This window comes from Macrobrachium rosenbergii, chromosome 35 (assembly GCF_040412425.1).
Source record: "Macrobrachium rosenbergii isolate ZJJX-2024 chromosome 35, ASM4041242v1, whole genome shotgun sequence".
NCBI classification, from domain to species: Eukaryota; Metazoa; Arthropoda; class Malacostraca; order Decapoda; family Palaemonidae; genus Macrobrachium; species Macrobrachium rosenbergii.
In genome coordinates this window covers 2,441,492-2,468,749 of record NC_089775.1, presented here as the reverse complement: position 1 = coordinate 2,468,749, position 27,258 = coordinate 2,441,492, and the positions used below count along the sequence as shown (strand labels likewise).

The window sequence follows — 27,258 nt, the reverse complement described above, 5'->3', positions numbered from 1 at the left end:
CCACCCCTCTTCAGTACTCTACTGCCCACAGTACCTTGCAGGTGAAGCAATTTCTACTGTGTACTTCCAAAGTAGGACAATGACTTTACCGTGATTCTTACAAAACACTTTATTCCTTATAAAATTGACATTTACAAATACTGTACTTGTACTCTAGGCTAGATCCTTAACGTTAAGAAAGAGTAACTTCTTCTGCTGAACTTACAATACACCTTCCAGAATGTAAAATGTCGAGTCATCTGGCCCCCAATCTCATTATATATACAGCCGAGGCGGCATCAGACTAGATTGTAAGTTACATTTTGGAGGGAATATCGTCGGAGAATGCAAACCAAAGCCACGTTGCCGAACGCAAGTGCGTTATGTATTTTCATTAGTGTGTTGCACCTCTCTGCACGGCTTGAACGTTATTGCACAGTCGTAAAACAAATGGTGCCATGCTGAGATCTCCCCATCTATATCAGATCTGTACACATTCAGGTACAGTACGAGGACCACAACGCTACTCGGTTCAAATGAGAATCTGCTCGAGTATTTATATTTGTACAATAAATTTTTTGCTACTGGATTCAAGTGAAGGAAAGTCCACGCTTTGTACTGGCGACGACAGAACGTAAAAAACAAACTGCGTAGAAAATTCAATCCTTAGGTAGCTAAATATTTATTAGGCGGCTAAAATAACAACCCTAACTGCACTTGTATTATTATAAATATATTATTATCATTAATAAAAAAATATTTATAACAATCTACCCCTACACTTCTTCTCTCCACAGTAACAATATTTGACTTTCCCCGGGACGCTGTCCACCTCGTAGTTGTAGTCCCACGTGAGCTCGCAGCCCGCGCTGATGTTGCGGATGGCGAAGAAGGACACCCACGGGAACCGCAGGTCGTGCGTGTCCACAAACACGTTCTGCACGAAGACGTTCGGTTCGCACGAGTGCTGTGGAGAGGCGGATGATGAAAGTAGTCGTTCGTGACTGGCAGAAAAATGAGCATAGTGTACATTCATTTGTAAATTAGGTGTTAAGTTCAAAATGTTCAATTAAGCACTTATCTTTAAGTCATTTGTAGTTTTTTTTAACATTCTGTTAACATTTTTCCTTAACGAGGTTAGGCAACTGTCACGTTTCCTTCGTGTTTTCCAAATCCTATATTTGCTATCCCAGTTCTCTACCATCTCAATGGCTTTCTCACTGACAAATAACCAACCAGATACTTTTATATAGGAGTGTCTTTCAGCTTGACCTGGAAACAGGTCAAAACTAGGTATCCCTCCCTCACTGACTGCTGCCTTCACTTTTCTTATGGCTGCAAGGACTGAGTGGGGCGGCTGAGCCGAGACTGAATGAAAAAGGCTCTGGTTCGTACGCTTGTATAAAAATACAGGCTGTTATTCAAAACTTATTTGTGCTTGCAGGAATACAATCCATCGTCTTCATACAGGAGACCTCCTTCAGGAGGGCAGTCAGTCCCCTAGAACGAACGAGCCAAACGTCACTACGGAACTTCCATAATCCTGGTTGTCCTGCAAGGCTCCTGTAACTTCCTACTGGTCCGGCAAGATGGGTCACTCAAGTGAGGAATGTTTTGGGGAATCATGATGTCTACTGTAAGACTCCATGCAGGAATGCAGTTTAGCTCTGGCTACTACAAGTAAAGATACTCCTGTGTAACTGGCAATGGTCTGTATTCCTGCGGGAACAAAACGACGTTCTTTTGAAACTATCGATAGTTGCAGCGGCTACTTCTGATTAAATGTTGCGAGAAAGGTACTGGCTCTCAATTAGAAAAAAAGGCATCGTACTCACGTTCAGATACCGCCCAATATTCCCTGTGGTCTTTGCATCCATGATGTACACGGACTCGTCTTTTCCGAAGAATTCTCGAACGCTCTTCCGCTCCTGTTTCTCCATAGAGGGTAGAAACGTCTGTCGCTGACGCTGCTTCTCGTCTGCAACACAAATACCAGTCTCCGTAAGGACGTGCCTATGCCGTTCCCCCATTTGACTTGACTTGCTACTCTCTGATCTGATTATCGTGGCTTCTGCCATTATACCAACTGGAAAAATTTATAACTACCTTCTTCTTCTCGGTTTCTAAGTTTGAGAACTGAATTCTCTTATGATATCCAAACTAGATGGGCTACAAGTTACACTGAAGGAAGCTTTGAAGAATGTAGAGAAAATTAAGGTCTACAAAAGGTAAACTCAGAGCAAGTAGCAGTTTACAGACTGAAAATATACAGATTAAAAAATACAGGCAATTAACCAATACCAAACACACGGATAATGAATACAAACTAAAATATTTACCCGCCGCCTCCTCCGCTTCGTCGTCCTCGTCAGAGCCCTGTTCTTTAGCCTTGTCAGTTCTGCCACTTCCCTCGTCTGATTGTTTTTCTTTTGCGCCCCTGCCGTTTTCTTCGTCGTCAGAATTGGCGCCTTTCGACGCTGGGAAATGTGATAACGAGAAAATATCACGTCTATATTTTTGTATCAAAGTTTGTGAAAAAAACAAAGTAGTCTTTGTTGGCCTATTGCTCAGGCTTGGAAGATGAAAAAGAAGTAAAAATGTACCTTATAAGCTACTCACACATTAAACTCAGAATGCTTCAAAAAATAATTTGGGGCAGAGTCCACAGAATCCAGAATTGGGACTCAGTCACAATTAAAAATCAACCATCAAGCAGTTACTATCTTCAGAATTAAAATCAAATTACTGTCACCTATTAGGAATATCGGTAAAAAGACTACTTCCTCATCTCACAACCTTACCGTCTGTAAAGTAGTATTATGAATGTAGTACTAATCTTCTATAGTATTCCAGGATTTCGTAAAAGCTATGGGTACAGCGTATTCACCATAGTGCACCTATAGCATGCACCTTTCTACAGCTTGTGACTTGATTACAAGAAAAGCTGTTCTCCACAGTGCTAATTCATAAGCAGTTTGCTTTCACAAAGAAAAACTATATTCCATGCAGCTTCTCAACGAGAGGAATGATTACCTCTTCCGTATAAATCCATCCTAACAAGACAATTGAAGGATTAAAATATAAGAAAGTAAAAGAATTCCTAGATCGGAACGTTTCACAGCTCCATCAAAAAGAGTCACGTCAAAAGAGGTAACTTACAAGTGGTGCTCTTCGAACGTTCCTGCAGACGAGCCGACCTCTCCCGTTTTCCCAAGTTCTTGTCGCCTTTGATGAGCTGGCCAGGAAAATCTCGGTCGGTGTCCGAATTGTCGGGTTCGTTCTCGCTGTAAAAACCGTCGCTGTCGTTGCCAAGTGAGCCTGGTGCTAAGGAGAGAGAGAGACATCAGTACAATTACTGAATTATGCTACCTCAGTTCAGTACTGTACAGCTTTATCCTTTTCTCGTACAAACTTCATACTGGTTTTCACCGATCTACGAAAGAACTGGTGCTCATGAGATTCAAAAATACTCTTCTGTAAGTCATTTGATCTATTTGGGTAACAAAAGCACTCAGTGCATCAGTTGAGAAAGGAATTGTAAATATATTTTCTTTCCATTTTATGTCCCTCTCTCCTGTAATCATTTCCATTACACTACAAGGTCAGTCATGCAGGGTGACAAATGTTAAAGCAAAAACCACCAGAAACATCCTCCACAGTCTATTAAGAAAGGGTTGTTGGTCGAGGTACGGGACGTTTTGATCGAGGAAATCGAGTGGCTTCCGAACGTAGGATGTGTCGTCTCTCACTATCCGCACGAAGCCTATGACTGAAGCCCATTAAGTATCGTAAGTCATTTTGCCATGTTTATCCAACGCTCAAATTTCAGCCATGATCCACTACCATCCCACTAAAGAACCACATACGAACATACATATTCCCATGACTTATAAAAGAAGCAACACAAATTACAAGGATACACAAAAGAAACAATACAAAAGTTCATCGACGTACTGCCTGACTTCTGAAAAGTCGACTTGCCCGAATCTTCCGGAGGAACGACCTCTTCTTCGTAGCCTTCCTTCATACTCTCCATAACTTCTATGTAGTCCAGTTCTGCATAGTAATCATCCCCACCAATGATCTGCTTTCCTTCCTGTTGGAGGAACAATTTGCTGTGCACAATTCAGGTAACTCTTGGTGCACGGAGATTAGGAGGTAACAAGACGAAGATTGAAAGAGTGTAAAACAGTATGAAGGGAATACCAAGCACATTTTTAAAAGCGTCAAAAACATCTTGCGTTTAAAAAGAGTATTCAACCTACTTGTTTCCAAAACAGTCCACGATTTACACTGTCGTAAATCTGTAGAAAGTGTTTGGAGAGTTATAAATGTTCTACGTAAATGAATATCAAGATCAAATCAGGTCTATAACAGGAAGGATGATGGAATTCCAAGTGGTCTTAAAACTTCTATAAACCTAAACCCATTCTGAGGACTTTTGAACCTTTGACTTACCACTTGATAAGCCCTAAGTTACAATAAATCGACACCAGTTTAATACTTTGAAATTTAAATTGTATAATTCACAGTAAAGTTAGCTGCACACAAATTGACCATTATTTGACATACATACCAGATTCCATCTGACTCAAGTTATTTCAGAAATTGTTAAAAAGCTCCCTTGTGTTAGCAGCCATCACGATTTTTTTTCCGCCATAGGCAAGAAAAGATCTCATTTTGAGAATTACTTTCTTAAAAACTCCAACAGTACTGTAATAATATATATTCTTGAACAACAGGTAAAAGAGATGACAAGACCACTCCTATGTACAAAGTTTTCAATTTCAACCCTCCAATTCTTTAGCCACATCTAAAGCATCCCTGTATTTCAGAGGCGTAACGGAGCCAACGCACTGAAGCTGGCCACTAACCTTCCAACCTGAGGAGAATGAAAGAAATCTAGCCTATCTACTTATGTCAATTCCAGTGGAACCCAGTCCTGAACCTACTTCGTTGGCCACCGTTTCGCTCAGCATCTTGCCGACGTATACGCAGATGAAACCTCCCCTGGGGACGTTGCAGAGGGTCCTGACACCCCAGCCTCTTCTCGCCGTCTTGAAGAGCTGCAATTTCAGTCTCAGGGGATGCTGGACGACGCGGTTCAAGCATCTGTTGACGGCGCAGTGGCACCTGCAGAGAGGGAGAGGTGTGTCAACAACTGCGCGATAAAGAGTGAATACTTTCCAAACATTTGTCAAGATAGGACATAAAATACTCTTCCCCTTTTTCTTTTCTTCAAGATTACAGGTCCTTAATCTTATCTTTGCAATAATCTAAGCACGAATTAAGCCTGAGTGGGTTTACCTGTCCCTTCCAAAATGATAGCTACTGTTAAGTCATTTTTCAACCACATTGTACTGTAGTTACATCAGGTACTTTGTGTTGCCATATACCTGTTCTTATTTCAGATTCTGGGATAGAAATGTGTTCATTACCTGATACTGTCTACTTTAGACCCAGAAATAAATATATGAAGAGATAACCATTGTATTGATAGTGAGAATCAAACCACCACTGATGCTGCCCACTGAATTTGAGAGGTACTTTTGTGTTAGGGGAGCTGTAATTCCAACTGAATTTTATGAACAAACCAGAAAATGTTCTCTTTCCTAAAGCCCTAACAATGCACGAAGGGACATTATCTATGTTGACAGATAAAATACAAATGGTTTGACTTAATGGAGGTCATGATTTTAAACTGACAACTCGGTGAAATCAAAAGTATATTCTTCGTTATCAATTGAATTTAACCGAATGTAGACAGTAAAGGGTTTGAAAGGTGTAACAGGAGGAAAACCTCGCAGTTGCGCTATAAATTGTTAGGAGAGGGTGGAAAGTAAGATGGACGAAAGAAATTCTGTTATGGGCTTAACGCGTACATAAAAGAAAAATACTTTGGTCCATATTGGGCACACTGAGTAAATAAAAGTTCTTCATTAATTTACTGAGCTAGAAGTGGATGCGTTTCCCTTCTTACGACAATGACAAGTCATTCAATATCTACATTATCCTAGGTATGTACTATTTTGTTTGTCTTACTTGCCAATCAGGGAATTAAGACCTTTCTTAGGTCCCAAATGTGTCGCTTTCACCCCAACTGGGCAGTAGAACAACTTTTATTTCGTTCCAATTTTCAGTTCTCTTTTGAGAACGAGTCATTCACGCAAGCCGTGCAAAAACGAACAAAAATAAAACGCTGTTTGTGATTTTCTAGGCCGACAACAAAATGGCAGGATGCAACGAAGTCCCGCCAATAACCGGCTGAGGAAACCACGGCACAGAGCAACGGCACATACCTGGAATTGCATTCGAATATGCCACTCTGGACCTGTTCGTACAGCCGGCGATGCTGATAGCCCGCGTTGGGATTTTCCTTCATGTTCAAAATCTGGGTGCCGTGAACGGTCAGCTGCTGGCAGGCACATTTGCTCTTGTCCTGAAACGAGAGAAAAAATGTTAAATTTTAATCCTATTATACTTGTAGTTTAAGTCCTGGTAACCAATTTGGGCAAAGTCACAAGTTAACTGCAAAATGTTAAGCTTGCAATATGTAGCGGGTTTCAAAAGAGGCTTCTGAACAACTTTAAATGTCTAATAGATAACAATTATGATACCACACTCAACACTTTCAAAGTCTCACTTGTAGTCCCACAGTAACAGTTTGGAAAAAATCTTGGCATAATTAATCTGATTTTAAATAGGATGACATTACCTGACATTCCAAATAAGACCATAATCGAACTTTATATACAGTGAGATCAACTGACAACATTCCTTATAACTGTGATCGAACTTTGAATACAAGGACATCACCTGACATTCCAAATAAGACCACACTCACCCGACAACTTTAAATAAGACCAATGACATCACATCACCCGACAACATTCCAAAGAAGAAGACCACAATTCCCTCTCAACCTGAAAGAACCTCACCTGACAGTTGTCCGTGCAATCACAGCAGACGAGGAAGTCCTGGTCAAGATTCAAGGGGACGTGTTTCGTGGGCAAACGAACGTTGCAGTACGTGAGTGGGAGAGGTTCTGATTCGTCTAAGGAGTTCACACAAGAGATCTTCACATTTTCCTCTCCTTTCGTCATGTCCTGAAATACCAAAACAGATCGTTTGGCCGGGAAAAGTAACGTTTGTAAATGCTACTTAAGCAACACTTAAACACGAACACCAAAGGTACCCGACTGCCATGAACAGGTAGATTACGTAAGCAATAAATTTGTATGTATGTGAGTAACGGATTCTTGTGATAAACGATATGTTTGTATGTACCTGAGTATAACAGATTCTTGCAATCGTTTTTGTACATACCTCGTGAAAAAATTATTGCACCTACCGCTAAATAGTGTAATAGATTCTTGAAAAATGATTTAATGTACCCCTTGAGGAAAAATTACTGTATGTACCACTAATGAAATTACTGTATGTACCACTAATGGATTCTCGAAAAATTTTTGTCGTACCCCTTGAAAAAAATCCCACTGAGCGACAGACCAGTGACAATTTTCGTACGTACCTCAGAGTAATAGATCCTTTTGAAAGGTTCCCGTGGCAATTTTCATACATACCTCAGAGTAATAGATCCTTTTGAAAGGTTCCCGTGACAATTTTCATACATACCTCAGAGTAATAGATCCTTTTGAAAGGTTCCCACTCCAAGTTGCACTCAAGTTCGAGAAGCAGTCGACTTCCAGGCTCGACTCTGTGGTGATGATGTAATGGAAGACTTCGCTGATGTTTCTGAGGCGCACGCCGCAGGGAGCGACGTAGAACACTTCGTGTTTGGTTATGGTCTTTCGTTTCTGCTTGACAATGAGCCTGAAAATAACGACAATGCTTTGTCTACGATTCCCATAGCGTACTTACACTCGCGACTACCGTACAACTTCATATTCTTTTCAAAGTGCTGCCTAAAATCGTGAAAGTTCAGGACAACGTCGGTCACCTGTTCCATCCCTGAAGAAGGGGATACAGCAGCGGCGAGAAGTCTTTGTACTTCTTCATGCTGTCGCCGTTCTTGCCCAGGCAGCGGCTGGCACAGATGTGTCGTCGGTACTTCATGATCTTCTCTTGAAGAGGATGTTTCTGGTGAGGGAGAAACTCAAAGTGAAACACAGGAATGCATACATCAAATTACTTTGTCAGAATACAGTAAATGAAGAGACTTTCAGCTATAACTCTTTCCATTATGTTTTGTTCCCCAGTTAAGTTTTTAGAAGTGACTGAAGAGTCCGCCTGTATTTTCGGACTTCCGTCGCCATGTGACGACTGTTCTCAAACGCTGGGTTGTACCATGACAATTCGAGCTTGGCTGATTTCTTTAAGAATCCTTTACAGAATCTCCTTCTATGAAACAGATTATCAAGAGGATCAATTGATACGAATTTGTTGCCATTCACTGGGTGCTAATTGTAAGGGGAGATACACCAGCATTTTTCTACCTTTCTCAGACATTTCTTTTCAGAGCCAAGTCTAGTTTGACAATCTAAGGTCACATTAATACACATGGGGATACGAGTAATCATACAAGAAATAACAGACAGCACCTGTTTTGTATTAGCCAGGGTCAAAACCTGCAGGTTACAGCCCAAAATATGTTTCCGTTCATACGGCAAAACACAAAGCTCCCTCACTTTTCTTGCAGAGGGATTACCGGAGAGATATCAATCATTCCTTCGACAAAGAGAGATATATCTATATATACAAGGTATACATTGTCCCTGAAGTGAAAAACTAGACGACTCTTTTTAGCATTTTTGGTCGTCTCTCATGTCTGTAAAAAGACCGATAAATCTGGCACGCCAGGACCCTGGCAAAAGCATCTATACAAACACCACCCTTCTTACAAACGAGTTACGTTCCTTCGGCCTTTTGTATATTGAATCGTTTGTCAGTTGGTTACTGTGCTCTTCATGCTTATTTCAGTACAGTTTGATATAAAATTAATACAATACTGTATGTTTTTCATCTTAAAACACAATACACTCTACATACCACACTGTATGTACAGAAGTCACACTAAACAAAATCTGAACTTAAAGGTGGTAAAGGGGAGTACTCTGAACACAATTTCAATTTGCGATCCCATTTTTTGTATCTCTGAAGTTTGTAAGTTGAATGTTCATAAGTAGGGTGGTGGTTGTATTCTTTGTTTATTTTAGACCTCAAAAACATGTTCTAAATTTGAAAGATTTGCAAAAGCATTTGACTTTTGGCTGCTGCAAGAAAGCTTTAATAGCAAGTATCCAACGAGGTTCTTTCTGAACGTCAAATTAGCAATTGTGAAATAAAACAGAACGATTCTATGAGAACAATTCTTCAGTAGCTGGAATCTGACAGACCAACCAAACCCCTTTTGAGTATGATCAAAATTCTTAACAATGCAATCAAAGAAAAACCTCACATCAACTTATACTTGAGTAAAAACGACACGGAATTTGTATGTGTTCCAGGGTACGAGAGCGAGAGTCGTCTTACGTTAAGGAAGCCTTTGGATTCCTGCTCCATGCGTAGCTGAACTTCTTTGGGCGGAGTCCCCGCGCGCGCCATCGTGCTCTTTCGGGCCACAGCTCGCCGTTCGCCTCCTTGCTGAGCTGGGGTAGGGACGGAGAAAATTCTGATAAGATCCTATACCAAGACACTACAGGGAAACATAAAATAGGGGCTACAGGAAAATACAAAATATTGGCAGCAAAGAAACACTGCGCTTCTATTACTTATGTGCAACTATTTTGATTCTGTAAAATGAAATTGAAAACACGGATATTCGTGACATTAGTCTAGGAGTTTTGGTCGCAAAATTGGATAGACATGAACTGAACGTGTATGTCTGGCATGCGTCTGCATATTTCCTTATTTATTTACAAAACTTTTGTTCTATAGTTTGTATAATCATGAGAACAGATGAACATTTCCTCGCCTTGCTAAACGTCTAAAAAACACAACCATTTGGATTGATGAATGTAAAGTATACTTTTGCCCTTACATTGTACAATTTGTAAGTACAAATTAAATATCCACACTCCATACTTACCAGGCTCCGAATCTTGCCCCTGACCATGTGTACCATATTCAACGACAGCCTGAAAGGACAAGAAAATTATTCATGTATGTTCATGCATCGTACGAAATATTTTTACCAATAAGCCATTTCCCTTGATGAGAAATGGCTCATGAGATATAAACACAAACAACAGTCACTGCCTCATTCACCCTTGAATTGCTGAATCACAGTTGTAAATCCCGTGCACACACGTCTAGCCACTGTGTCATGCATCTCTCTCAACAAAGAAATATTCTCAAAGACAAAAACATTTCTGTCATCCAGTTTTTTTCAAAAGCTTAAAAGGAAAACACATACGTTTCCTGGTATCGGCGCTGTTCTTCGTCTAATGGTCCTCAACTGCTCGGTCTGAGCTTTGATGTTTAGCTTTTTATTGAAGAGCGGACTCAACCGTGTGGATCCTCTGTATATCCACTCGCAGCGTCCGTCGACGGGGAAGAACATCTGAACTAACGACCCGTCCACCTCTTGTACTTGCGCTCTCCACCAGCGACCTGCGAAGCGAGGCGAGGCGAGGTGAGGTGGGTACTAATGTAAGAACCTTGAGTGGGTGCTCTTATTAAACAAGCCTGGAGCCCTTGCTTATAGACCCTGTGGTTATGCAGACACTTGGAAAGATGGGAATACCTCTACAACTTTAGGTAGAGCGAGAGATCCCCCTCGGTAGAGTTTAAGACTTACAGCTCTCAATATGAAACTCTCTGTAAATCATGCTAGGTGCTTCCGCAATGCCTCCCCTTCTGAGGATGTTTTCAATATCGTTCTGACATCTTTTAAAAGGCTCCCGGTTTCCCTTAACAGAACTGACGAAAGAACATCAAATACAAACGGAATTCACTTTGCAAAACGCAGAATACGGAGGAACACTCACCGTTCCACTCAGTTTTAACGAAGTTCCCCTTCTGCAAGCGAACCATAGGCCTCTCAGGATACATCTGGAGGTACTCTTTTATGAATTCCCTCGAATCGGAGGACACGTCATCCCACGGGCAAGTGGACGCCTCAGTCACCACGCGGATGTCGTCGTGGTGGACGTACTGTCGCGTAGCCGTCGTCGAAAAATATCAGGTACCTGGAAAGAATTTTTATTTTCATGAGGTTGGATTTTTGATCTGTTCAACTGTACTCACCAGTTAAATGTATAAAACTTTCACCTTTTAATATGACTGTTCTTGGTATCACACCACTTCAATACATGATTAAACTGCTGTTGTGGGTACATTTGTAAATCTACCAACTTATCCTTCGATTAGAAAAAAATTTGGGCACATGAAGACTGATATTCTCAACAGATATGAACAAATATCTTGTAACGAAAATGTTTAAAGTTAAACTACAGTCTCTGCACAAGATCTACCCAAGCGCTTGTGAGAAGATGAAAGATAAAAAGTGTACAGGCTAAGTGAGGTTCGGAAGAGGAAAGATTAATAGCAAGGAGACTGTTAGTGTCTCTAGAATCAAACTTCATGTGATAATTGTGGGTGTGTGTTCATCATGCGATAGAAAACCATGACGAAACTCGATGTGTTGTCAAGTACTCTGAATAGAGGAGCCTCACCAGAAAGGGTAATTCTAGGACGTAAGTCACTCGCCTGTATTTATTGGCCGCCGTGGGAATTTCTGCAACAATGCCCACATAGAACGACCCGGAGATCGTGGAGTTTTTGGGATCTTCGTCCTTGTATTTTGCAATGACGCGAGTTCCTACCAGGATACGGGTGGGGCATTTTCCCGCATACGCCAGCTGCCGTCCCGGGATGACTCTGGGAAGGCCGCCCCCTTTTGTGCGATTGTATCTGATCTTGTATAAGGTGTTCTGGTACAAAATAAAAATCGCATTATGTCACAAACTGTGAAGAAGAATAAAGGAACAATGATTTGTTGGTACAGAAATTAAAATGAGCACATTTATTCCACGGACCTTCAAGTGTTTCACTGTCACACTGGTTGGTATTTAGTACACAGAAGGCATAAATGGCCTATAAGCATGGATCTTCATCCCCCTACCAAGTAATAGCACCTGGAAATTTAAACGTGATTCCTTCCCGTCCCTGAAGCAGTTTAAAACCGTAACACAATTACCTTCGGTTCCCGTTTCTCTACCTCGATGACCTGGGCTTGAACCCATCGGGCGAACAGCGAATACTTCATGGAGTAGCAGAACTCCTGCGGCTGTAGCTCGTAGCGGTCGAGCGGTCCCACGGGAGGGAGGAAGTCGACCGGGCCTTGCACGGAGTCTTCTGCAATCACCTCTGAAGTCTGATGCGAATGGAAATTGTTCAAAAATGTATCAATTCTAAAATGGTGTCCATGTAAAAATAATGGCAATAATGTAGTTCATAAGTAAAGAAGTCCATGAGTTGGGGCGTTTATATTCAAAAGATAAATGTCATACAAAAATTATAGACAGTACAACACAAGGGAAGATCCACTGATCTCATTATAAAGTTAAGTCAGACCTGAAAACAGAATCTTTGTAGGTTACCAAAACCTTCCAGCGGAACGGGGCATACTTACCCCATCAGGCTGATGAATGACGGTTCCTGAGGGCCCAATGTCCAACGATGGCTGCCACTGCAGTTTGATAACATCAGTTAAGTAAACTAAACTTTAAAAGTGAAGCTGCAACTTTAAGCTGTTTCTTGATAATAACTTTATCATCTAACAGTTGTTATTTCAAAGCCAACGATCAGTTATGTCATCACAAGGCATTCTATCATTCATTGTTGCCTAAATGCAAATCATCGTTGCATCATGCAAACACTGGAAAAATATTACCATTTCAGAACTGGGTACAAGCGATACAAACATGCCGATGATATCGTAACAGGTACCTTTTGAATCGAGAGTAAAGCTCAATGAATTTTCAAACTGGATTTTGACTAAGAATGTAGTTCTAGCAATATTCATGACTGGTCTCACCTACATTTAGAAAACCAATTTTCACCAGAGAGAGAGAGAGAGAGAGAGAGAATCTCAGGCTTCACATACCATTATTTCATGACGGAAACTATCGTAAAACTCATTCCTGATTTTATCCAGTTCTTTCTCAATGGGGCCATATTCTTCAGTATTCAGCTTCTCAAATTCATCTGGAACAAAGGAGTTTTGAAGATGGATTTACAAGACATGCTTAAGAAGTTCACATAAGTTCATATCTTGTTTCACAACCCATGAGAAATAAATACTGTACACAGGGCAGATGAACTGGTGTACTGAATATTTTATTAGTGCCTCTTAAAAAGATCTTAGAATCCAACGTACTTTAAATTTTCCATAATTTTTCACATTTTTAAACTACATGCAAGTTAAAATAATGTCCAGGCTTGGAAATGCAGAGCTTAACGTTATAAAACAATTTTGATTACGCTAAAAATTCTCCACTTTTGGTGAGAAATCTGCACCAGCTGAAAAAAAAAGCCAAAATAAATTCGGTACTGAAAGGATCAACGTACAGTGTAATAAATCTCGAGTACACAAAAGCTACGGCACTTGAAAGGTGGGTGGTACAACAGCAGAGAATCTTAAAGTGCGACAGTACACCACGTACCATACATTATCCTCAGCAATTCCACAAAATAATTTAACCTTCAGAATATCCGGACCACGTCCCCAAAAGACGTGACACTGAAAACGAGAGTTATTATCCAGCGCTCACCTAACAGCTTCTCTGACCGTTGCTCTAGGTGGTTCATGCCGTCCATAATCTGACCGTTGAGGCCCATGTCGGTAAATATGGCGTCCAGCGTCTCTTCCAAGCTCTTGCCGTCATCGCACTCTACCTCGTACTCTGACTCCTCGCTCTTCAGTTCGTCTGTCGATGAAAACGCAATAGCTGACAATGGTACTAATATTAAAGGTGGCATCTACCTATGTAGCTTTTATTATTGGGAATCAGGTTCTAGCTTAAGTAGCTACCCATCAGTCTGCTTCATAGTATCAAAATCAACAAGAAAACAAGTAAAAAATGCAATTGAGTTTTCTGTACAGCGTATAATCAAGGCCACCGATAGCAGATCTATCTTTTGGTGGTCTCAGTACAGTATAATGCTATATGAGCCGCGGCCCATGAAACTTTAACCACCACGGCCCGTGGTGGCCTGGCCTATATCGTTGCCAGAAGCACAATTATGGCTAACATTCACCTCAAATAAAATAAAAACATTTAAGAGGTTAGCTGAAGCCGTGGTGCTATTCTGAAGAGCTGTGGTCATCTGCGTTGATTTTTTTTACTTATTTATTCTCAGCTAATGTGTTACCTGTGTCAAACAAACATATCTTTGGGAAAGCACGAGGACATCGTGATAAAATGCATCGCATGCAACTACAAGCAGAGAGAGGTACGAAGACACTTAAAAATCCCTCCTGTTAAAACCGAGAAACGAAACAAAAAACGAACACGCTCTTACCTTCGGAAGGATCCGAGCCCGAGTCAGTCAGAATGACTGTCGTCTTCGGGGCCGGTAACTTTTCCGCCAGCAATAGCCGTTTTGCCTCCAAAACATCCACCAGGTTGTCTTGCTGTTTCTTAGCTTCTGCGTAGCAGTTGACGCAAACCCTCTTCTTCCTACAAAAAGACGGAGATATTACGCAGTGCTCAATTTCAAAACGAAACGCGTCGGTTTATCCGCGAGGCAAATTATCGAAAGCTTTAACTTGACAGTCTGGCCGAAGACCAGGCATGCGTGCATTCACGATTCTCAAGAAAGCTTTGCTTATTACCGCATTTGTCAGTTGCTCGTTGCGAGGTACTGTCATTTTCCTTTCCACGTTCTGCGTTTTCCACCAAATCAAATTCCTTCCCTTTGGGGTGGTGGTGAAGGTCCCTGTCTTTCAGCAATAGCTGAATTGCTAAGAGAAGTATCGGAATAGTTGTCTGAGGACAACCCAGTCATCCCAGATGCAACATTTGCAAGCCATAAACCAGGCGACGTTATCAAGCTTCACCTCTGTCGTAATATCTTCGGCCTGTGATCTCTCGACTGGGGGCACATTGGACCACATATTCATCTCTGATTTATCTACTATTATTCACATTTGTGTTTGTTATAAGTTTTTACCTAGATTTAATTATACTCTTGCCGTCTCTTTGCTTTATTTTATTTTTCCTGTCCCGGCATACTCTACTTTCGAGCCTTTTTTCATAGAAATCTCGTGTTTTTTGCAAAACTGGACATAATGAGAGGTTCACTTCAGACAAAAACTTACATAGTAAGCTTAAAATATATCATAATCATTTGTGGTATAAGTCATGACGTTGGAATACCCATAGAATCATACTTGAACTGACTTTTCTCCCATAAAGAAAATTGTTTTAAAAAAAAAATGATGGAAATCTTCCACAGTAAGGTAAAACATTCGTTGGTGTTTCATACAAACTCAAAAAAAAAAATCATTTAAACAAACCTTGCATGAAGACAAAAGCACATTCGAGATCCTTACTTCGGATACGACAGAACTCCGTAGTGGCGCCTGACGAAGTCTTCCGCGTGTATCAGATTCGTTTCCACTTGGCAGTCGGAGTTGAGGCAGCGGAAGGGTCGCTTCTGGCTCGGCTTCTTCTTTGGGGCGTCTTCTATGATGATCTGTGTGAGATATATATCAGGTTGCAATTCGCTATACTACAGGGAGTCGCTGGTTATTGGCGGGGGTTCCGTTCCGACAGCGTGATGATAAGCTCAACTTGCCGATAACCAAAAATCGGCAGATTTTTGGTGCTTATCGGCGCCGATGACCGGAGATCAGCGCCTCTGTTAGGTATGTATTGGCGCCGATAACCCGAGGTCGGCGCCTCTGTTAGGCGTGTATCGCACCAATACTTGATTATCGGCACTGATAATCAGAGATCGGCGCCTCCGTTAGGTATGCATCGGCGCCAATACCAGATTATCGGTGCTGACAAGCGGAAATCGGCAATTTTCGATGACAAAAAACCTCAATTTTCGTCGCTAAAACAAGCGCCGTAAAACCGGACCGCTGGTAACCAGGGACTATACAGCAACGGACGGCTAAACGTTGCCAAAAATATATAAAACTCTTCTCGACGTCACAAAATTTTTACGGCGACATTAAATTTGCAAAATCTGCATTAACTCCAAGCAAAATAAAATTAGAAACTTATAGACTTTGATTGGAAAAAATCAAATCTAAAAAAACATATTCAAATCTAGATACCAAGTTATAGGGCTGAAGATCCGTTCTATATTAATTACCGTTATAAGTATAAATAAATTACGGTACTTTCTATATTAATTACCATTACAAGTATAAATAAATTACGGTACTTTCTATATTAATTACCATTATAAGTATACGAATAAATTACGGAGAAGCCCGAACGAAACTCGCCCTTTTATACTTACATCGTCGTCTGAAAGATCGATGACCTCCATAGCTCCAAAGGCGGACACCGAGCCCGTCGGACGAGGTTCTCGCGTCTCCTGCGGAATAAAAAAAAAAAAAAGATAAGTATAAAAGACGAACGATACATAAATCGCATCAATTACCGAACCGAGGTAATGTGATTCAGGGCTACTGACCACACAGGCCTATGCCCCCCCCCGGGGGGGGGGGGTTTGAATGTGTTTCGCCAAGTACTAGCCTATATAATGCCTACAGTGTACCGTTTGGGGTGCGCTGACGGCAAAGCCTGGCCCCTTGTGGAATATATCCCATACTGTATGCGTGTTACCGTAACCCCTCGTCATATTTATAAAGGGGGGCAATGCCCCCCAAAAAAGAAATTAGGTCCAAGGCATCTACTAAACAGGGGGCATCGCCCCAAAACAGAAGATAGGCTCTCATCACATTCATAAACAGGGGGCATCCCCCCAACATGAGAATAGGCCCAGGCCATTTACTAAACAGGGGGCATCACCCCCCAAAACAGAAAAACAGGCCCAAGGCATTTACTATACAGGGGGCATCGCCCCCAAAAAAGAAAACAGGCCCTCATCATTCATAAACGGGGGACACGCCCCCAAAAAATAAAACAGGCCAAATTTACTTAACAGGGGGGCATCGCCCCCCAAAAAACAATAAAAGGCCCAGACCATTCACTAAACGGGGGGAATCACCCCCAAACAAACAAAATAAGCCAAAAGGCAATCACAAAACGAGAAAACAGGCCAAAACCATCCACTAAACAGGGGGGGCATCGCCCCCCCCAAAGATAAAGCCCAAAGCAGAGGCGACGAAACGACCCCAAAATCACCTACAAATCTTCCAATAATTTCGCTTCAATAATAAAATTAAGTTAGAATATAACACACCTAAACACTCTACAAGGTGTATAGGGGGTGTAGATACACCTACACACTCGGAAGGTGTCAAAAACACCCTTAAATAACACGACACTTTCTCCTCTCAAGACTCAGAGTTTGTTTTGGTTTGAAATGGCGGTCGCGTTCGTCGCGATTTTCATGTGATTTATTTGGTTTTATTGGTTATTTATCGGTTTTTATCGTATTTTTTATATTTATTAAGTTTTTTTAGTTTATTTTGATGTATATTATAGAGGATTAACCTTCTAATATACACGAAATATCCGCTTTTATTGAAATTAACGCCTTCGGTTCAGGGAAGTGGAGGGTGTGGGTTATGGAACGGCTCTTCTCGTTTATTGTTTATTAGATATTTTTATATTTATTAATTATTTTTAGTTTATTTTGATGTATATTATAGAGTATTAACCTTCTAATATACACGAAATATTCGTATTTATTGAATACATATATAAATTCTCTCTTTCAATTTTATCATTATTTCTTTACTAGATTTTGTATATTTTCCCCATTTTTATCTATTTCTTATTTACCTTTATCTAAATCATCAATATTATTATTCTGGCATTATTTTTACACGGGGGGCACCGTGCCCCGGTGCCCCCAAACCCAAACTCGATCCGCTAGTGGGGAAATGACAAATTCTGAAAGTAATTTCAACAGAAAGACGCTTAAAAAATTTGTCCAAAATCTGACGAAATTGAATTTCATCTAAATATATAATAAAATTGTCATATTTTATAGAACAAATAAAACAATTTTAAAGGTTTTATTTCTATTTAAACTTAAGGCAAAGATATTCAGAGGTATCGAGAGACAGATGTAAAATAGCCGATTATATAGCAATATATTGACGTTTTATGTATTTTATATATATGAAAATATTTTTAAATTCATTTAAAAATTATTTTATGTCATAAATCTCTTTAATAATGTGGAAAAATGTTAAAAAATAACGTTTAAAATTAATTTTATACCGAAGGAACGTCTCCAAAATGCCAACCCTCCATTGTTTAAGTATTTTAAAATTGGATGTTAAAATATATATTTCATATATATGAAATAATTTTATATATCTAAAAAAAACTATTTTACATCATAAATACTGTTCAGAATTCATAGGATCGTAAAAAAAATATATATGAATATATTTTACATAAAAAAACGCCTCTGAAATTTGTTTCTGAAAGTCAAAATTTACGTATTTTTTATATATTATAATAAATCTAGACCCATAATTAAAATTTACTCCATTAAAAACAAAAAAATAAAGTTTAAAATATACCTTTTTTAAAAAAAATCCTCTAAAAGTTTAAAAACTGACTGTTTATATTATAAAATACTGACTTTATATATATTTTCTATATATCTAAATGTTCTCAAACCCTTCTCTAATAATAATTGCAATATAAATAATATTAAAACCCGAAAATTACCCCAAAAATTACGTCAAAAAATCGAAAAAATAACGAAGGAACGTTTTTGATTGAAACTAGTGCATATTTCGCAAAATAACGACGTAATGCGTATTATCCCTCGCTTAAAATAATTATATATCCATAACAAACATTATTTCCCACCATAAATAACACAAATAACAAAGAAACTCGTCTGAAGGTTGAAACTGCCTGTATATTTCGCAAAATAACGACGTAATGCGTATTCTCTCTCACTTAAAATAATTTTAAATCCATAAAAAACATTATTTTATACCATATATAACACAAATAACGGGAAATAACGCCCAAAAGTCAAAAAATAACGAAGAAACGCATCTTGAAAGTTGAAACTAGCTTCATATTTCGCAAGATAACGACGTTATGCGTATTATCCCTAACTTAAAATAATTTTATATCCATAATTAATATTATTTAACACCATAAATAACAGAAATAACGGGAAATAACGCCCAAAAAATCCAAAAAATAACGAAGAAACGCATCTTGAAAGTTGAAACAAGCTGCATATTTCGCAAAATAACAACGTCAAGCCTGGTCTCTCCCTCTTAAAACAATTATATATCCATAATTAATATTATTTAACACCACAAATAACAGAAATAACGGGAAATAACGCCCAAAAAAAACAAATAACGGAAATAAACAAGCCGCCTAAAAAACGACGTCCAAAAAACAATTATATATCCATAAAATAACGAAATAACGAAACGCATCTTAACGAAGAAACGAAAGTTGAAACAAGCCGCATATTTCGCAAAATAACGACGTAATGCCTGATCTCTCCCTCTTAAAACAATTATATATCCATAATTAATACTATTACACACCATAAATAACACAAATAACGGGAAATAACGCCCAAAATAACGCCGAAAAACAATTTCTTAAAAAAAACGCCCCCGAAGGGAACACCTTCCATGCGGCTCGAGCCTTCAGCAGCCGATGTCGATCTTTGTTTGGTAAACAATTCGACGCAATTCCCGATTTTCCCTCCATCCGCCGCCCCGATTCCGACTGGAATCGCCGGGAATCGCTTCCGCTGCCGTCCACCCAGCGGCACAGGACCACCGAGACGGGCGGGGGGCGGAATCCCCTTCGGAAATAGGGGAAATAAGTGGATGGCTCGGCGGCCGAGGGGGAAGGCGGCGTCGGCGGGTGAGAATTAATGTTATAATTAATATTTATTTGTTGATTTAATGTATTTATTGTTCGTTAATTAATGTGTTTATTTATTTCAGGGGTAATTAATGTAATTAACCTCCTTTTTGGCTAATTTCCAGTTCATTATTTTGGGTTTTTGGGTAATTGGGGTGGTCTGGCCATGTGGAAGGGATGGGAGATCCTGGTTATTGTTATATATATTATTCATTAATTAATGTGTTTATTTGTTTCAGGGGTAATTGACGTAATTAACCTCGTTTTTGGCTAATTTCCAGTTCATTATTTTGGGTTTTTGGGTAATTGCTGTGGTCTGGTCATGTGGAAGGGATGGGAGATCTAGGTTATTGTTATATTTATTACTCACTAATTCATGTATTTATTTATTTCAGGGGTAATTATGGTAATTAACCTCCTTTTTGGTCAATTTCCAGTTGATTATTTTGGGATTTTGGGTAATTGGGGCGGTCTGGCCATGTGGAGTTGAAGGGAGATTCAGGTCATTGTTATTATTATTAATATTTTATTTCTATATTAAATTTATACTTATTTTATTAATAGCATCTGCGGCAAGTCGACAGTAGGCTAGGCTAGAGTTTCAGGATAGTCTGCGTTAATGAGAGTCGCGGCCTCTTTAGAATCGCTGCTATTTGTTCGTCGTCCAATTTCGTTTAATCGTAACGTCTGCGGCAAGTCGGCAATCGGCTAGGCTAGGCTGCCGGAGGCAGATTTGATAGATTTAAAACGTCTCTAATATTGCCGTGCAATTTCGTTTAATCGTAACGTCTGCGGCAAGTTGACAATCGGCTAGGCTAGGCTAGACCGTCAGATTTGATAAATTTAAAACGTCTCTAATATTGCCATACAATTTTATTTAATTGTAGCGTCTGCGTCTGTCGGTAAGTCGGCAAAACGTAGCCGTATATTTTCATTTAATTGTAACGTCTGCGGCAAGTCGACAATAGGCTAGGCTAGGCTGTTGTCAAATGAACGTCACAGGACATTGCATGGATTTTCGTCGACTGTGTTGAGTTTTTAAAGTGAATAAGTTACGTCTCTTTAAAATTTTGAGCCAAAGTTTTGATGCAAATTTTGACATTATATCCTTAATAACTCTATAGGTGTCATTATCCACTTAAGTTTCGTGTACGACAATTAAAGGAAGACTTATTAATTTGATTTACTTAATTATTTTTTTAATACAAAATTGACAGAATTAGTTCCTGTTAACGGACGTGGAATGCTTAATATTAATTTCCAGTCGAAGATATAGAAATCAACCAGAAATATATTTTCTCTAAATGTAAATTTGGCGAAATTTGCTACGAGGTCGCACGAGCCCTATTGCGGTGTGTTAGGTTAAGATTCTCTTCATCGTAAAAACTGGTCTCGGTCGAGAATCGTGCTTTGGTAATCCACAATTCTTAAGTGAATCTTAAAAGAGTCGGCTTATTCAGTTTAGGTACGAAGCTACGAATTGGTTCAGTTGATCTGTAAGTTACAGTTGGCCAACTTTACCCGAGTCGTTCTTTAGTCCGTTGCGTGTTTTCTAAATGATTTCGATAAAGCGGTCACTTCTGTTGCTGAAATAAAGAGGAATTTTATCGTGGACTAACGTATCTGACCGTGCCTGTCCCCGTACCGATCTCCCCTTTAAAACTTTGTCCCTACCTCGGTGGAATTTGACCTTTTGTGACCCATAACATGTTGTAACCTTACTCTGGGGATAGAATTCTGACCAAATTGCTGCTTCTTTGAGGTCAGACAGTAAACGGCTTGTACGTTACACCTGAATTCGTCAATATTTGTTGCATGGTATTGCTCGTTAGGCGAGTTTTCAACCCTAATTCGAATTCGATTGAACCACCCATTAACATTTCCAGATGTGTGAATGCAATGAGCTTCTCAGAGATAGAGGCCATAGGCTGCAGTGTTGCAAGCGGTGTAGGCATGGGATCCACCACCACCTTAGGCCACACCGCCCCCACCCTGGGCCGCAACACGGCCGGCTTAGCGCTAGACACCTCGGGCATGACTTTTAACCACACGGCACAGAGCCTGGGACAGCCTCCTGCACCCACTCCTCCGGCTGCATGCTACGGCTCCTCGTCAGGGCTGCCCGCGCCTGCTGCGGGCGCCAGCGGGAGCCCCGACTTGGGCAAACCCACTCCCGCGCCTTCTCTCGTGCCCTCGCCACCCCCGATACCGCCCCTGTCGCTGTCGACGTCGGGATCGTCCATTCTGGCCGGGATTCAGGTGTCGTCTCCGCTGACGTCTCCCACCGTCAGCTACGTCCCCGTTTCCAGACCCAACATAGTCACCATGCGGGATCGGGGGTTCACGTCCCCTACCCTCTCCCCTCCCCCTCCCATTGTAACGCCTAACAGCATCGCCTCGACGCTCGGCAACCCCCAGATGCCGAGCGTGACTTACTTTAACTCGCCATCCCCGATGGGTTTCAATTTCAGGTAGGATTTTTGGACGGTTTCAAGTTACAGTTTTCATTCTTCTTCATTCATACATACGATGTGTCCTTTGTAATGCTTCAGGCGTAGTCTTACGACCCCCCCTCTTATTTTCTGTCACAGGATGGCGGGATCTCACTTGTCGGGGCTGTCGATCGTGTATAAACGAAAGCCGGAAGAAGAACCAGAAGAAGTGTAAGTATTTTCCTCGATTGGCAACGTTCTACCTTAAAAGCTGTTTTCGTCAAGAATTTCTTCCACAAAACGTTCTCAGTTTAGCGAAGTTTCGCGACTAGGAAATAGTTTTAGCCGACAGATGTTCTACTTCGCGTCTGAACCTTGTACCAGTAATGATTTCTTTCCTCAGCAGGAAGCCGGTTACGAAACAGCACATAAGCGAGGAGAGAATGGCTGCTCACCTAAATTCCCTGCATCTCTCGGAAAGATACTGCAACCATAGGCTAGGGAAGAGGGTATGGGATTCCTTTTCCTTTTTGTCTCGACGTAGAACTCCCTCCTCCAGGAATGTATAAGACTCTGAGAAGTGTTTGAGGACTGGAGACGTAAATGTTTGAAAAGCCTTGACTAGATTTTAAGTTGTTCTTTAGCCTCTGTGGATCATAAACTTCCATATTTCATAGACGGAAAGTGTCTGTACTGTAAGATTTATAACTATGTACCCTTTTAAACTCTCCCGGAAGCATCGTAAGCGAACCGTCGCTCCCGTTTCAGGGCTGGTCCGAGAAGGAGGTCGAGGCAGACATGGACGAGGACCAGGGCCTGGGAGAGGAGGAGCAGCAGGGGGGTTCTTCGCCGAGGATGCCAAGGGGTCCCCGCGGCTCTACATTGCTAACGAGGTCAACCAGATCATTCCAGGGGAGTCGCAGTTGCCTCCCCAGCTGCTGAAAAAATTGTGAGTCGTTCTGCTCGGCGGAAGGTGTCGTTGTGACTCTATCTCGCTAAGTTTGTGTGGTTTGTTTTCGTAGATGTTATGATTTATGTTTATTGTTCAGTATTAGGCTTTTGTGGTTTGTACTGTATATATCTATTATTGTTATTATTACTCAGAAGATGAAGAGCCCTATTCATATAGAACAAGCCCACAGGGGCCATTGACTCGAAGCTCGGGCTTCCAAATGACAGTAACGCCATTTTCGGTAACATCTCCAAATTATTTCCAGAGCACAACCCAAAATGGAGGTGGTCCTGTGGCAGCCGCCCGGAAACGTCATCCGAAACATCATCACGACCACCATTAGCCAACAGCAGCAGCAACAGAGCGAGAAACCCAGCACCAACCCCGCCGCCACGGTAGCCGTGCCGTCTTCGGAGCCTTCGACGAGCTCCGCGGCCCCTCGCGACGCTTCCAACAGCAGCTCCCCGGACTCCGGGGTCTCGGTCACGTCGCCGCCCCGTCGTTGGGTTTCCCGAGCCAGGACTCGGCCGGGGCTGCGTCTTCGTCGTCTTTCACGTCGAGTGCGTCCTCGGACATGGACGACCTGCTCTCCTTGCCGTCTACGTCCTCGGGGTCGCGCGGGGGCTACATGCCCCCTCTCAGGAGGCCCGCCAGCCCCCTGCCCGACCCCATGGTGGACGACGACTTCTCCGAACGCATGGAGTTCAACAACAACAATGACAACGCCCCGAATTACATGTGGCTCGAGGAGAACAACAACAGTGCCCTCATCGACCTGAATGCCATAGAGCCGCACAGAGCCCCTCATTTGGACGACCTCCCCGATTTACCCGACTCGGATGACATGGACTTATAATGGCGACAAGTCGGTAAACGCGAGAGAGAGAGAGAGAGAGAGAGGTGCTTGCGGCTCCATCTTTTACAACCGCTGTAATGCAAACTGATTTCGGATGCATATGACTTATTTTACGTCACTTCCGTTCCGTTTCTTTTTAAATCGTTCTTTTTCAAGAGCACCACGTGCCTCTGTACTCTGTAAAGCTACCAGGAATATGTTTGGTCGGACCGTGCCTGTAGGAACGTCGTCCATAGGGCAAGTGGCGATTCGGGTACCCGCATCACGGCGCAGGTTATTTTGTAGAAAGGGACATCTTTCGTTTATATTTAATTCCATTTTTCTTTAAGTATGTTTAGTAAGTTAATTTTAATAGGTCTTTCCTTTTGACGTTTTTCTGTCGGTTTGTTCAGACTGTGAAAATTATTTGTTCAAAATCAGACTACTTTATTGTATATTTTAAAGTGTTCTCTTCTGGCCTTACCAATTTCGTCTCATTTACGAACTTTGAATGGCAACTTGGAATAAGTTGTGCCTAAAGCAACTTAAGTTTTCTGTTTGGTTTTGTACGTATCACAGCTCACTTTTTTTTTGTATCGCCTGTCTGTGGGATGTTTTGGTCGTACAGTAATGTGAACGGACGAGAATTGAAGTAAGTTATGAGGAGATTGACGTTATATTTCATTATACTGTCACACTTGAATACATATCGGTAGGATTAGCGTTTGTAAGGCAACAAATCGTTACCTTTTCCGTGTCAAGAGGAAAGCAAGTTAGTTTAGCTCTAGTTTGGGGAGGATAACGAGAAGCAGAAACTGGTTTACGTGTGATTTCGCCCAAAAGAAGGCGACAGACTTCGCAGCTGAACTTCGATGGCTGGAAGATTTACCCTCGGGGGAATTTCAGAGTCGGATCGAGGCCTTCACATGGTCATCTGTGGAAGAGTTTTGGCCGCGCTATTTATACCGTACTCCACTTTTGGCCTGAAATCTCACGCGGGCATTTTAACTCGTCTCCCGTTATCATCGCAGTGCTGCCACACACAGAACGCAAAGGGACATATTCCTGGTACCTTTGGTGTTTATAACCTGAATACCTTACACAGTATACTTAAGAACGGCATATCCAAGGTGTCGTCAGGTATCGATACCTGGGATTTCGCACCATGTGATGCTACTTTAATCGTTTTATGTCCGAAGTTCCGTTCTCTACGAAAGTTCAGATCTATTTTGCACACTTAGCCTTAAGGATCATAGATACGTCTTGGATGCATTTTATTTTTGATTTCTTTGCGCAGTTCGTGACTATGCCAACCCATAGCTAGATGTTTAGTACGAAGAAGAGTTGTGTAAATTATCCCTTGTGTTCGTGTCGCTGTGCGCGTGCGTGGTTATCACACGAATATTTTTTACGAGAGTTTCGTAAGATGTTTGCAGTCGAACGTTGTGTGCAAACTATCTGTTCTCTACTCGGCTGCTTCGTAGTATACAGAGAGAGAGAGAGAGAGAGAGAGATGCCTTTAATATCATTATGATTGAAGTATCGTTATATGAATTGAAGACCGTTCTGCCCGATATGTATTGTGATAATGGCGAGGATAAACCACTTCGACAGTTTGGAAGTCGCGTTGGGTCTGATTACTGCGTACAGTAACGCTCTTGAAAGTTGATAATACGCTGTTGTGATAACATAACCTAAAATGATGAAGACGGCGATAGATTGTAATGATCCTGTAACATATTTGTTGTCCGGTGATGGATCAACCTGGACAAACTATAACGTCATAGTACGATAAGTGAACACTATACTGGAGGGTGAGTCCGAGGCCTTTGTGCACTCTTGACTGTTTAGAATTGGTAAAAGGGAGCCTCCATAAAGTAATGTTCAACTGGCCTCTGAATCTCAAAAGTCTGACGCTGAAATTAAGCATATTTAAAAGTATTAAGAGCAAGGTTTTCCCATTCGCAATCTTTTCAAACTTTCTGTTCCAGTTTACGTCAGTGTTGCCATTATCTTGAACTGAACGAAGACTGTTCGATCTTGAGCAGTCTTGACGTTTTATTTGAGGCTTATTAAACTGGTTAACCTCTCAGTCTGCCCCATGTCACTAGGTTGAGCTGCATAACCAGACATTTATTAAGTTCTTTTTAAAAGACGCACTGCTTTGCGAGTTTTCTAAGACATCAAGAGCGCACTCAGGTCTCCTTGTTACATGTAACGGATGCCAGTTGTTAAAAGTTAGTCGATTAAGTTTAAATGTGACATTTGAAACTTCCCCCCCCCCAAAATAAATAAAAACACAAGATGGGTTCAACAGAGTTTGTTGGCCCGCTAGCTGTAAATTCCTGTATTGTTATTGTAGCTTATAATTTTGTTGTACAGTCCACTTCTACAGTTTAGATTGTATTATATTTTACTGTTTATAAGAAAAAGTTCTATAGATGGATGCGATTCAATGTCCTTTTTCCTTGGGTATTCGTAACACTGACTCGGGGATTGTTTGAGATGCTTTCGAACAAGAGGTGAAAGGTATTTCTGTTTAATTGTGACTTTCGTTCTTTCAGAAGGGTGGTATACTCTTCCAGCTGGAGTTGGGGTAACTCATTTGCTTAAATCAGGCCTGGGCTAGGAAAGGACACTAGGGTGCCCGTTATGCTTGCCTGGACACTAAGTTAAACGAACCCTTGGTACAAATATACCTTTGGCCAAAATTCTTTATTCGGTTCCAAATAGCCAACTTCACGATTTCTTACTTGTACTGGACAAACGTCTGCCTCTCAGGGCGAAAGTTTTGCCCAAGAGGTTGAGTTCTCGAAGATAAATGCCACGAGGCTTGCCCGGGGCACGAAAGCATCTGATCCAGCATCCTGTGAACAAATTCATGGAGTGAGAGGACAAAGAAATTCTCACGTTTCTTGTCAGAAACCGACGGCGTACCGAGTCTGCCTCAAACTCATAAACAAGGAATCCCTAAGTCAGGTATAGATGAAGTCGTAACTCGACCTACATTCAGAAATATTGAAAGAGTTTCGCTAGTAAAGCATTGGCTTGTATCAGTGAGTATCAGCGAAAGAAAATGGTTGA

General features: G+C 41.1%; 1 protein-coding gene and 1 pseudogene across 1 annotated transcript; one reads left to right on the top strand and one right to left on the bottom strand.

The window, feature by feature from the left end:
- Positions 1-93: 93 nt before the first annotated feature.
- LOC136856320 (histone-lysine N-methyltransferase eggless-like) lies at positions 94-17,469 on the bottom strand. Its single transcript, XM_067134075.1, is given in 25 exon segments — positions 94-946; positions 1,815-1,957; positions 2,319-2,456; positions 3,139-3,303; positions 3,934-4,075; positions 4,932-5,112; positions 6,279-6,418; positions 6,918-7,085; positions 7,615-7,652; positions 7,655-7,812; positions 7,940-8,079; positions 9,472-9,587; positions 10,028-10,076; positions 10,355-10,551; positions 10,929-11,097; positions 11,099-11,129; positions 11,650-11,873; positions 12,140-12,316; positions 12,575-12,631; positions 13,049-13,149; positions 13,716-13,871; positions 14,467-14,624; positions 15,500-15,642; positions 16,420-16,497; positions 17,329-17,469. Coding segments are annotated over 24 exon segments (3,228 nt in total). The 5' UTR covers positions 16,450-16,497; positions 17,329-17,469; the 3' UTR covers positions 94-739.
- A 2,252-nt stretch (positions 17,470-19,721) lies between these two features.
- Positions 19,722-26,616, top strand: LOC136856318 (uncharacterized; annotated as a pseudogene).
- Positions 26,617-27,258: the final 642 nt, after the last annotated feature.